The sequence below is a fragment of the Garra rufa genome, chromosome 4 (genome assembly GCF_049309525.1).
Source record: "Garra rufa chromosome 4, GarRuf1.0, whole genome shotgun sequence".
NCBI lineage: Eukaryota > Metazoa > Chordata > Actinopteri > Cypriniformes > Cyprinidae > Garra > Garra rufa.
Genome location: NC_133364.1, coordinates 31,667,727 through 31,681,219, shown reverse-complemented (window position 1 = coordinate 31,681,219; position 13,493 = coordinate 31,667,727). Strand labels below are relative to the sequence as shown.

At 37.1% G+C, this 13,493-nt stretch overlaps 1 protein-coding gene across 1 annotated transcript; it reads right to left on the bottom strand.

The window, feature by feature from the left end:
* Positions 1–2,644: 2,644 nt before the first annotated feature.
* LOC141333877 (uncharacterized) lies at positions 2,645–11,583 on the bottom strand. The gene is made up of 2 exons (XM_073839036.1): positions 11,431–11,583; positions 2,645–6,802 (listed from the first exon to the last, which is right to left on the bottom strand). The coding sequence occupies exons 1-2, from the start codon at positions 11,513–11,515 to the stop codon at positions 5,961–5,963; spliced, it is 927 nt and encodes a 308-aa protein (XP_073695137.1). The 5' UTR covers positions 11,516–11,583; the 3' UTR covers positions 2,645–5,960.
* Positions 11,584–13,493: the final 1,910 nt, after the last annotated feature.

Below are 13,493 nucleotides of genomic sequence, written 5' to 3'. Positions count from 1 at the left end.
TTTCTGCATAAATATGACTCAAAACATCATCAGATTTTCATATAAGTCCTGAAAGTAGATAGAGAATCCAATTAAACATAAGTGAGAGAAAAATATTTTCTTTGTCATTTATTTATTGAGAAAAATTATCCAGTATTACTTATCTGTGTGTTGCAAAAGTATGTGAAACTCTTGAATTAGCAGTTATTTTAAAGGTGAAATTATCCCATCTGTGCAGACGTGTTTTCAGTCCATGCAACGACTTCCAAATATCAGTATGTGACCAGTTTTATTCAATAAATACAAGTCTATAGAAGTCTGATCATGTTTGCGGAAGTGAATCGTGCCACAAACAAAGGACATTACTAAGGACCTCGGAAAAAGAGTTGATGTTGCTCATCAGGCTAGAAAAGTTTACAAAACCATCTCTAAAGAGTTTGGACTCCACAAATCCACTCTCAGACAGATTGTGTACAAATATAGGAAAGTCAAGACCACTGTTACCTTCCCAAGAAGGGATCGACCAGCAAAGATCGCCCCGAAGGAGAACGTGTAATAGTCTGCGAGGTTGCCAGTGTAACTTCTAAGCAACTAAAGGCCTTTCTCACATTGACTAATGGTATTGTTCATGAGTCCACCATCAGGAGAACACTGAGCAACCATGGTGTGCATGGCAGAGTTGCAAGAAGAAAGCCACTGTTCTCCAAAAAGAAAATTGCTTGCTGAAGACCACGTGGACAAGCCAGAGGACTATTGGAGAAAGGTTTCATGAATGGATGAAACCAAAATACAACTTATTGGTTTAAATGAGAAGCTATTATGTTCGGAGAAAACACTGCATTCTAGCTTAAGAATCTTATCCCATCTTTGAAACATGGTGGTGGTGGTGGTATAATGGCTTGGGCCTGTTTTGCAGCATCTTGGCCAGGACAGCCTGCCATCGTTGATGGAACAATTCATTCAGAATTATACCAGCAAATTCTAAAGGAACACACCAAGACATCTGTTTAAGAACAGAGTCTCAAGAGAACGAGGGTTCATGCAGCAAGACAACAACCCCAAGCGCACAAGTCATTCTACCAAAGAATGTTTAAAGAACAAAGTTAATGTTTTGGAATGGTTGAGTCAAAGTCCAGACCCTTTAAATTAAAATGTTGTGGAAGGACCTAAGCAAACAGGAAGAAAACCAACCAACATCACAGAGTTTAAGTGGTTCTGCACTAAGGAATTGGCTAAAACTCAATGTTATTGTGCAGGACTGATCAGCATTACCAAGAAACTGTACCTTCAGTTACTGCAGCAAAAGGGGGTCACACCAGATACTGAAAGCAAATAATGACATAACTTTGCAATGCACAGATATGTAACACTGGATATTTTTTCTCAATAAATAAATGACAGAACATATTTTTCTCCTCTCACTTGTTTGATTGGGTTCTCTTCGTATACTTTCAGGATATGAAAATCTGATCTTTTGGGTCATATTTACGCAGAAATATAGAAAATTTTAAAGGGTTCACAAACTTTCGAACAGCACTGTATATACTAATCAGCTGCAACATTAAAATCACTTACATATTGATTGTATTGTTACAATGAAACTTATCAATGGTTTGGGATATATAGGGTTCACAAACTTTCAAGCAGCACTGTATGTTTTTCTGAGTCCTGCTATTTAATGCTCACCCCCTTGTCATCCAAGATGTTCATGTCTTTCTTTCTTCAGTCGTAAGGAATTTTTTTTGTGAGTAAAACATTTCAGGATTTCTCTCCATATAATGGACTTCTATGGTGCCCCTGAGTTTGAACTTCCAAAATGCAGCTTCAAAGAGCTTTAATCAATCACAGCCAAGGAAAGAAGGGTCTTATCTAGCAAAACGATGGGTTATTTTCTAAAAAAAAAAAAAAAAAAAAAAAAAGACGAGCGTTTGAGATTATAAAGTAAAGTATATAAGTTGTAAATGTTTTTAAAAAAAAGTCCATGGAGAGAAATCCTGAAATGTTTTCCTCAAAAAACAACATTTCTTTACGACTGAAGAAAGAAAGACATGAACATCTTGGATGACAAGAGGGTGAGTACATTATCTGTAAATTTTTGTTCTGAAAGTGAACTACTCCTTTAAGTGGTAGTAAAGCTCTTCTATAGGAATGTAGGTGTGCTGAAGGTGTTTTTATAGTGCTTTATTAATGTTGTCATAAACTCATAATACAAAATACTGAAACCAAAGATGCTACTCTCTCCTCATTACTGGAGTTGTTGGCCAATATTCAACCACAGTGATATGCATTCTTCCGACATGAAAATCCTTCAGTGGACATGCATTTCACCCAATCTTAACACTCTTGAGCAGCTTTGGGGGAATCTGTAGAGAGGAGCTGAGCAACACTCCCCATTAAAGACCAGGGCATGTAAGGAGGTCGTCCTTCAAGAGTTAAACAGGACAGATGTGACAATTTGTCATGAACTTCTACACTCAGTGCCAAGGTACAGAAGAGTGTACTTAAAGTTCTGGAGGACATACTAAGTATTAGAATATTATACATTTGCTGAATTAAATCTATAGTATAAGCATTTCTGCAGTCCTTCTTTTAAACAAAATTGGCTAATTTGCTTAGCTCAGGCTACAGAAAAAAGTAGTAAATATACACAATACGCACACATAGCGTATGTAAACAAAGTTTTATTTTGGATGCGATTAATCACGATTAATCATTTGACAGCGGTAATGTGAAATACAATAAGACTAAGCATGTCCAATGAGTGGGACTGCACTCATTCCTGCTAAAGGAAGGGGTTTAAAATCTGCTCAAAAGCAGCCAAAGACAGCGTGTTGATTAGTTTTAGGTTTGATTAAATCCTAGTCGAGTCTGAGTCTTTAAAGATAAAAGGTAGATATTCTTTTTTTTATGTACATTTCTAGTCAGTGTTTTTTCGAGTTAAGTATTGCCCAATTGTCATTTTGAACACTCTTACTCAACAAAGCCTTGAAAGGTACTGGAAATGAATGAATGAATTCTCTGGTTTAATCAAGCAGAATTTGCACAGGCGCAATATATTCAAGTTCAACTTCACAAAAGCGCTGAAGCATCTGTTCACTGCTGATCTGGCAATGGCATTCATCAGAAACATTTTGCTGTTCAAGTAGTTCGGACAAATCATCTTCAGCATCAGTGTCAATTTGATGTTGCACCTGAAGATGAAATCTCAGAATATCAGCATAACGAGTGGTGAACTCTTTAAAGAAGACTTGCAGGTTCTTCAACACACTGAACTAAAGCAGCAATACAATGTTTTTCTCCTAATTTTCAAATAAACAAAGACTTTGCATGAGGTTTTGCAGTGAATATTCTGTTCTAAACTCTCTGCAGTTTGTAAAGTACAGTTCCAAAGATGAAGACAAATTACAAAATAAAACAGTTCTTTAAAGAAACCAACAGAAGATAATCCAAATAGTAACCCATGTTGTGAAATAAGCAGAAACAATACCAGACAACTGAAGGGTGAACAAAGAGAAACTTAAATTGATTGACAAAGAAATAAAGCAAGAACAGATGTGCTGATAAATAAATGTCCATGGTGAAGGATGAGTGGTGGGAACCTAAAATAAAGGAAGCAGGAAAGTGACATTTGTTGACTGTAGGAACGATTTCAGTGACATTCAGTGACAGTGACATGAGCTCTCACGGAGACTCACAAGATCAAACATGACTTGAGAAGAAATTGACACAAAATAACTAAGGCCTCTTCCACTGTGTGGTACGACTCGGCTCAGCACGACTCCATTGCTTGCTTTTCCATTGCCGTTTAGTACCGCTTCAAAGTGGGTGGGATTATAGACTGATCCTTATAGTTGTTCTACCAACTCCTTTATTGACCACAATACAGCCATTTCTTTTTCCCAAGTTGCGTGTGATGGTTGTTTAAAGCAAGTGGCTGTTGCTGTTTGGTGTCTCGTGTAGCAAATTCAGTGGTAGCGATGATACTCTCTGAACAAACTGGTCCCTTTTCCACCAACAGGAACCTCTAGTTCAGAGCTAGTGCTATTGCTGGTTCCGAGTTGGTTCAATTGGTGAGCCTTCTAAGAACCGGTTTGCTTTTCCACAGGCTAGAGAGCCACCACAGAGCCAGGTCTTACAGCACTGAATATGTCTCGTCTTTCCCAGCAATGCTAGTACAGCAGCGGCAAACACAAACACACCAGGCTTGCTTGAGATGCATCGATGCCAAAGAGAGGGAAAAAAAGAGAGCAGATGACTTAAGGTTTTGAATTGCTCTAGTGGTACTTAGACGCCACACGCCAACCACTCGACACAGTGCCGAACAAGCCTAATGGCTTTGCGAACCTACATCGGCATCCAATCACAGCGAATCCAATGTGTTTAGCTGCAATTTCAGAGAAAGCCCTGTCAAAAGTTTCTGTTTGTCTTGTTGGTCACGATGACCTCAACCCCAGCCCCAGCCCCTGAAGCAAGTGGTTCTTACTTCTAGACCAGCAATGTTTTGGTGCTACTTAATTATGAACAACTTTTCCTAGTTCAGAGCTTGTGCTTTGGGTGTTCAAAAGACAAAGAACCAATTTGCAACTAGGCTCTGGCTCCGAACCAGCACTCAAACTGCTTTGGTGGAAAAGGGACATCAGTCATCTACAGTGCTTACACATCACATTTTAGTATCAGTATGGCTCAGTATGGAACCTCGACAGAAGTGGTACTAAAAAAGTACCAGGTACTAGGTACACTACACAGTGGAAAACCCCCCAGAAGTACCAAGCCGTACCAATTTGTACTATGCAGTGGAAAAGCGCCATCAGTCTTTACCTCAAATTCCTGGACGCAAAAAGCACAGACTTAATAAACTGTTTTAAAAAAAAAAAGCTTAACATCTTAACACAACTATACTGGTTCCAATCCAATCAATCCAAAAATGTAACATTTCCTGTTATGGTGTGTTCACACTTGTAATATTTGGTTCAATTAAAACAAACTCTGGTGCGCTTGCTTGAGTAAGTGTGAACGCTGGTGTGCACCAAACAAGCGGACAGAGACGCTAATAAGATGGGTTTCGGTCCGCTTACAAACCAACTCTGGTGCGGTTTGAATGAAACATGAATGCAACATGAAACAAATACTTTTAAAAGAACCAAAAACAGAAAGTAATGACAAGATGCGATGTTCTGCTAAATGATTTCACGAAGGGAACAATTGGTGTATCCAAAACAAAATGAGCAGAGCAAACGTAGAGCAATGAGGAGATAAAGTGCCTTTTGTGAGCTTTTTGAGAGTTTGCAGGTGGTGAAAATAAAATCATATACACGCAACAATGAGCGCACTTAGTCCAGCAGGTTTTTTTAAGTGTTTTCGACTGAAATTGGCAATCAGTGAATGCTTTAATCAAATGCACTATTTCCATTTGTTTGGAATGTTCTGTAAGTTCCGTCTAGAAATACACGTCATTCAACCCAACCAATCAGGTTGTGAACATATCACTATGCCTTTAGGTTCGGTATCTTTAATTTTGCTGTCAAAAATGCCAGTGTGAACACTAAGCAGACCAGGACCAAATGTATCATTTTCCTTGTTGGTCCTGACCAAATGAACCAAACGAATTGAACTACAAGTTAGATTTACAGTTTCCCATTACATCTACTTAAATGCACCACAAATCTCTGTTTGCTTGCAAATCAGTTAACAAGACAATAATAACATTTTTGCCTTTTGAAGCATCCCCCCTGTTCTTCAAAAATGTAAAACCTCTGCAAAGATTTTTAAGACTTCCTCCACCATTTATAAAATGTAAGACTTACAATGGACTTAAAGCTGTTGAAAGTGAATTTAATGCTACAGTGTACCTTCCTGACTGAGTGCACAAGAACATTTTTCAATTGCCTCTTTTTCTAAACCTCTTACCACACTCAGAACACTGCAATTTCTTGCCACAATGAGTTTGCAAATAACTTTTTCAGATCGATTTGATGTCAAATTCACACTGAAGACATGCGAAAAGGCCTCTCTGTGGTGTGAACTCTCATGTGTATCTGAAGGGTTACTTTCTGTCTGAAACTTTTTCCACACTGTTGGCATGTGAAAGGCTTCTCTCCAGTGTGAATTCTCATGTGAGTCTTGAGGTTGGCTTTTTTTGAGCAAGTCTTTCCACAGTGTTGACACATGAAAGGCTCCTGTCCAATGTGAGTCATTACATGCCTCTGAAGGTGATTCCTGTCTGTGAAACTCATTCCACACTGTTGACAGATAAAATAGTTTTCTTTAGAGTGATTTTCCATGTGCTTACTAAGGCCTTCCTTGCGTACAAAACATTTACCACATTGATCACATGTGAAAGGCTTCTCTCCAGTGTGAACTCTCATGTGAGCCTTGAGATTTCCTTTTCGATTTAAGGTTTTTCCACACAGTTTGCAGGTGTAAGGCTTCTCTCCGGTGTGAATTCTCATGTGAGTATAAAAGGTTGCTTTATGTGGGAAACGCTTTCCACACTGACCACAAACGAACGGCTTTTCTCCAGTGTGAATTCTCATGTGAATCTTAAGGTTATCTTTTCTTGGGAAACGCTTTCCACACTGTTGGCAGGTGTAAGGCTTCTCTCCAGTGTGAACTTTCATATGGATTTTGAGCTTTCTTTTTTTACCGAAATTCTTTCCGCACTCCTGGCAGGTAAAATTACTTATGATTTCAGTCTCCTCAGCTCTTTGAGAGGTAGTGTTTTCAGTCTGTAAACAACAAAATGATACTTCTTCAGTTATGAAATCATGTTGTTTCTCTTCTGTTTTAGTCAGGTCTTGACTCTCTACTTTCAGCACCATCAGGTCTAAACAAAAAAAAAAAAAAAGAGAAAGACAAATACGTTAACCCCAGTTTAATGGCATATGGACATAATGTAAAATGAACTGATGAAAATAGTCCAAAACAAAGATCACAACAGAACAGCAACAAACAGCAGTGTTTTGTTACTGAATGTTTCAGCAATTTTGAATGAATCTGGTGAGTCAAAAAGTTTCACTGCATTTTTTACCAACATTTCATATTTGTCTATTCAAATATAATGAATATGCATATTTATATATTTAAAACATAAATCTCATGTAGTCTGAGTAACGAATGGAGTTCAAACATATTTTAAAATGAATGGTGCTTTATAAATACATTTTAATTTGATTAATGTCAAGCCCTCTATCTCAAAACTCATTTCAGTGACAAAATTATATTAAAGGGATAGTTCACCCAAAAACGAAAATTTGATGTTTATCTGCTTACCCCCAGGGCATCCAAGATGTAGGTGACTTTGTTTCCTCAGCAGAACACAAACAAAGATTTTTAACGAAAACCGGTGCAGTCTAAATCCACATTACACCTTGCGGCTCGTGACGATACATTGATGTCCTAAGACACGAAACGATCGTTTTTTGCGAGAAACTGAACAGTATTTATATCATTTTTTACCTTTGATACACAGCCACGTCCATCTGTCATGAGCACGAGTTTATCATCCGGCTCGTGACATGTGAACGCGCTCTGGCGTAGTATACGCAAATGCTGGAAGCGATCTGTCGCATGTATACAACACTCATTGTTTACACAGAGCACAGAGATTGTGGGTATAGTGGCTATTCAAAATGGTAATTACTTGCACTTATCCTCATTGTTCAAACTGATTTAAAGCTAAAAGATTAAGTTTGCTTGCGCAAATTCATCCGGGACTTTTCACCGATTTCCCCTTACGGCGTTTGCGTATACTACGCCAGAGCGCGTTCACATGTAACGAGCCAGATGATAAGCTCATGCTCAGAACAGATGGACGTGGCTGTGTATCAAAGGTAAAAAATGATATAAATACTGTTCAGTTTTTCACAAAAAACGATCGTTTCGTGTCTTAGGTCATCAATGGATCGTCACCAGTCGCAGGGTGTAATTTGGATTTGTCTGTGCATGTTTTTGTTTACTTTTAAAGGTCTGGTGCCCATCCACTTTCATTATTTGTCTGGCAGACTGCACCGGTTTTCGTTAAAAATCTTTGTTTGTGTTCTTCTGAGGAAACAAAGTCACCTACATCTTGGATGCCCTGATAAATCATTAAAACATTAAATTTTCATTTTTGGGTGAGCTATCCCTTTAAGTTTTAAGTTTATCTGAATACACTGTACAACTCAACTAGTTAATGAAGTGTATTATTGATATTAGAGCTGCATCAGCTAATCGAGCCATAAAGATAAATATTTGCCACCTGTAACTACCTACAGGTTAGTCTGTAAAAGATTTATTATTATTTGCAATTATTTACATTTTTTTCCTTACAAGTTTGTTTTATGTACTGTCCTTTAGGCCTATCTATAGGCATGCTTGGACTGTTGGAGAACAAATAACAAATAAATGCATTGTACAAAGATAATCAAGTGTAACACTGCATTTTCTTCACTGTGTAAACTCAATATATATTTTAGAGATGCTTGGGGCCGATCACCGATTACCGATCACCAAGATCATGATCTGCCGATTGCCGATCACTGCCGATCACAGAATGGCAGGGGAATGGGAATCTTTTATCTATAATCTAGCAGAGTTTGCACCATTTGTAGAAATGAAACTAACTCTAAATTAACTATATTGAAAAAAAAAAAAAAACTCTAGAAATAGGCTACAGTCAAGATCTTGAAGAACCACCAAGTTAGGGTTGGAGACGATAGTATCGTGTATCGACAATACAATGCTGGGATGCTGGTTTAAGCTGGTTTATGTTGGTCCTTTGCTGGTTTATGCTGGCCCTTTGCTGGTTTATGCTGGCCCTTTGCTGGTTTATGCTGGTCCTTTGCTGGTTTATGCTGGTCATGTTGCTGGTCAAGGACCAGCATTAACCAGCCAAAGAACCAGCATGAACCAGCAAAGGACCAGCATAAACCAGCTAAAACCAGCATCCCAGCACCAAAACATACCGAAGCAGCATATGCTGTTTTTTTCACCAGGGTTTGACGATAGCAAGACGATTATTATTATCCGTCAAAAAGGCGCCTAACTTTAGCGATGCAGTGCAGAGAGTCGGTTCTAGGATGCTTCAGAAACTTGTCGTGATATAAACACACGCATAGAGTGGCCACGTCGCCTTAACGCGCCGCATGGGGAAGAGATTTATTTATATTAAAGTGCACCTCGCACTAGACTAGGCTATGTCCTTTGATATTGTAAATGTTCTTTGCTTGTTATTTGTAGCTGATTTTTAAGATGATGTAAGAATTATATTATCCAGCATTGCAGTCATTAGGATAAAGGTAGTAAAATGTGGTTTAGGCTGAATTAAATATGATATATCAGAATCTGTCTGTATATAGGAAACATAAACATTCACCTCAGTAACATCTATATGCGTTCATTAGAATTACGATGCGATAAAATGGCGCTAAACATCCGTGAATTAAACGCGCACCGTTTCTCCTCATTCTATATGGACTGAACTACAACATGAACTGATGACAACAATCAGACATACAGCGGTAACATTATTGCAATATGACGGGTATAGAAAGATACATTCATTTACATTCAAGCACGCACATTCACCACTCAGAATGAAACCGAAAGTATACTTTAACTTCTCCGGCAAAACTACAGTCAGCGCTCTGTACACGCACAACTTAGTCACATGCCCAATAACAAGACTACCCTTACAAAACTAATAAAGAATTTAGTACTCATGTTGCATGTTGCCACTGGTAAGCTCCGCTCTGCTGTTGTTTACCTAGGCACCGTGCATGCACATGTGAAAAAGTTGCGTGAGTAATTTACGTCAAGTGATCGGCTTTTTTGATCGGCGCTTTTGGGGTTCGCCGATCAAGCTATTTTTAGCCAATATCGGCCAACCATGATCGGTTGCCGATCAATCGGAGCATCACTAATATATTTCTTCTTATTCAAATTACAAAAGTGATTTAGTCAAGAGCAGTGAGAGATTTTCTTTCTCTTTTGTTTGATTAACATGAATGACAGCAGTAATATAAAACAGACTGCTATCACTCTAAGAGCTGCCCGGATCCAATTTACTGTTACACATGCGTTTTTTTTCTCAGCTGTTTGCTTTCACTTTCTTAGTTGTTTGCTTTCATCTACTGTTCATGAGGATACTTGCAAAGATGGGCATTTTGAGACATACGAGTGTGTGTACGTAACCATTCAAGGCCTATAAAGTGGAAAAAATACTCTGTTCAATACTCGCACGGCACGCTCTGTGAACAGTCTCTCAGACAGCACGTACAATAAAATGAGTTCTCTTTTGCGGGCTGACAGCATTTCAACAGCTTAAAATCACTCTTTTTCAAAACGCAATGCTTAAAAACCTCTGAAAATGGTAAGTGTTCATGACTACGTTGCTCAGCAATGGGACATGAGCATGTAACCCGTGATGATAGTTCAAAATCTTCACTTGTTGACAAATTTATACCAGTGTCTACAAGTATATTGCCAACCCATTATTTGTAACTAAATGTTTCTTACTCTCTAAATTTTATAAAGCTCTAAATATTGTTAGCTTCCAAGTAGCTTCCATCTGCATAGAAAGAAAATTATGTTTACAAGACACCAATACAACAAGCACAAGCACAACAAGCTCAGGATGAGAAAAGGAAAATCAATTGTAGACAAAAAATGTCCAGTTTTTTTTTTTTACAGTAAATGTACAGTTGATCACTTACATCTGTTTTTGTTAGAAAAAGTCATAAAGTAATGGAAATGTATGGTTTTCCACTGTTTTTAATTCAGAAGTAGATTTAGATTTCTGTTTCACAAAACAATTATTAAGGCTGTATATATTTAGCAGGACTCTAGAGTGCGTGCGACCTAATTTCTCAATGGTGCGACTAAAAAAATCTGAGGTCACACCGGTGCGACCAGCCGTTCAAGGGCAAAAAAAGAAAAACTACTACGTGAGACTATGAAAAAATATTTAGGAGCAGCATGTGCGACTCACCCGATCAGCATATTTGTGTTTGCGCTCAGGGGAGCTTCAAAGGTTTCTACATGTTTTTGCAACGCTCAGGAATGTATCGCAGACATATCTCATGAAGCTCTTAATAAACAAAGTGTAATGAAGCTCAGTGAAGCACTTTAAACACCAACACTTTTTCAGTAAGTTACCTTTCTTGTAAAATTGTGCTTCAAATAAAGAGCTTTATGTTTGACCAGATTGTTTGTTATTCATTTACAAGTCAATATTGCCTATATGGACAGCGCTTAATAAAAAGTGAACTTGTAAAACTGAGGTGTTAAATGCGATGCTATCAAAAACTAGGCTCACCAGTGCAAAAAGTTCATCTAGAGCCCTGTTTAGTAACGAAAAGTGTAACATGTTGTAATAATGAATGTGTAACATGAAAGTAAGATCTTTCCAGCTGCGTGTAATAGTATTTTTCACGTCATGTGATCTCAACATTTTAGTCCACATGAAAAACCAACCTGTTTGTGTGTCAGTATCCTCTTGTTTGACACTGAATGCTTCTTCAATCTTCATGTCTTCACTCTCCACTTTGATAAACGCCATCTTTACAATAGTGCGTCTTGTGGATCTCAGTTGCTTCACCAGGTGTTTTTCTGTGTGTTTGGACACTTCGTCCTGTTTAAGACGAGAATAACAGAAAGAAAAACATAAATGGAAAGTAAATCTCTGGGTGGGTCTCAATCAGCTCCCTAAGTAGTCAGCACACTGGTAATGGAGGCAGTCAGAGTGATAGTTAACGACTTTAAATTACCTGACTGGAAACTAGCACTATAAACTAATAAATGAGCACCATATACAGATATTTCTTATCGGGTTATGATTCATATTTGATATAAAATTACGTCTTTATTATATTTAATATTAACGGTTACACCTTCATCAAAACAAAACTGGTTTATAAAAAAGGTCATGTTTGTTCTCGTTGCATTGTTTTGAGCCGCCCAAGTATTGAAACTGTGAATCATTTTGCGAATCAATTGATTCAGCTCAGAATTTCATAAAACTCTGTTCATGTATCTAACTGTTACCACTTGCCAGTGACTGAATTCGTGTTTACGCTAAATGATTCACGATATAGGGAGCGAAATAAGACGCACTTTTTACGTTACTCGTGTGCAGAAGCGCATTACTTCATTACTACAAATATGTTAAATATGATTAACACAAGACATTATTAACAACAGAATAATAATAATAATAATATAACATAATAAAGCACTAATGTGTAAATGCTCAATAACAAATAATTCGTTCTCCATCGCCTGTGAAAACAACAGAGTTGATTGAACGGTTTGTATAGAATAACACACAATAAACGCTTAAAAACACATACCTCTCTTCAGAACAGATACAGAGCGCGACTCATCCTTATGACGTCAAATCGCCAGAACAAAACAAAAGTCTCGTTCACACACTGCTGTCTAAAATTACTGTCCAAATGCACAGAATACAACAACAAAATCTGTAAAACAGTATATTTATGAAAATTATTAAATGGATGCTGCCTTTTTAAGCAATAAAGCCCTCTCTACACCTACCAACATTTTAATTAGAGTTGCTTTACAGCAGAATTTAATTCTGTCTGCATCACTGAAATTTTTATGTAATATCGTTTAAACAATCTGTTCTGTATAAAGTGCTATAGAGATAAAGGTGACACACTTATAGCAAAAAAATTAATCAATAATATGGCATAACTGTAATTTTATTTATGTATTAGTTTTTTTAAATAGTAAAACTAACACTTTAGGTGTAGAATCTTCTAAAACTTTCACTTTTGAAATTTAAATGGTTTATGCTGATGATACACTGGGCAACTTTTTGAGCAATTTTATCGGGCAACTTTTTTTGAGCAATGTTGCTTGGGCACTTTCTCATTGAGAATGGGTAAAACATTCCTATCTGGAAAATTTAGATCTGTTGTGGGCTCTGTATCACACCTGGCTGCCTGTTTACGGCAACATTTGCCAAAGTTGCCCAGCAACATTGCTCAAAAAGTTGCCCAGTGTATCATCAGCATTAGTTTCTCTACCAGCCAGTCCTGCAATGCTTTCCAAAAATAATTAATCTAATCTTCCAAAAATACAAATTTCATCTAAAAAATATATATATATATATGTTTTGTGTTTTCAACAGACTGTTTGCGTAAATTACATAGCTCATTTTCAAAATTATTTTTTTAATGTAGAAATTCATTGGAAGGATATATTTAATTTAATATTTTGTAATCCGTAATAAGGGTAAATTTGAAATACATTACATTGAAATACATACATTATCTGAAGGTTTTCCATTGATGTATGGTTTGTTAATACAATATTTGGCTGAGACAACTATTTGAAAATCTGCAACCTGAGGGTACAAAAAAAAAAATCGAAATATTGAGCAGTATATTGCCAATAAAAAATTAAGTTTTGATATATTTACAGTAGGAAATTTACAAACTATCTTATTTTTACTTAATATTCTAATGATTTTTGACATAAAAGAAAAATCGATAATTTGTGATCCTGGACTAGTT

What these genes read in the sequence shown, in the direction of transcription:
- LOC141333877 (XM_073839036.1), bottom strand. Translation starts at nt 11,515, where the DNA reads ATGGCGTTTATCAAAGTGGAGAGTGAAGACATGAAGATTGAAGAAGCA. An exon ending in GGATACTGACACACAAACAG is followed by an intron (nt 6,803 to 11,430) that starts GTTGGTTTTTCA and finishes TTTTTTGTTTAG; the next exon opens with ACCTGATGGTGCTGAAAGTA.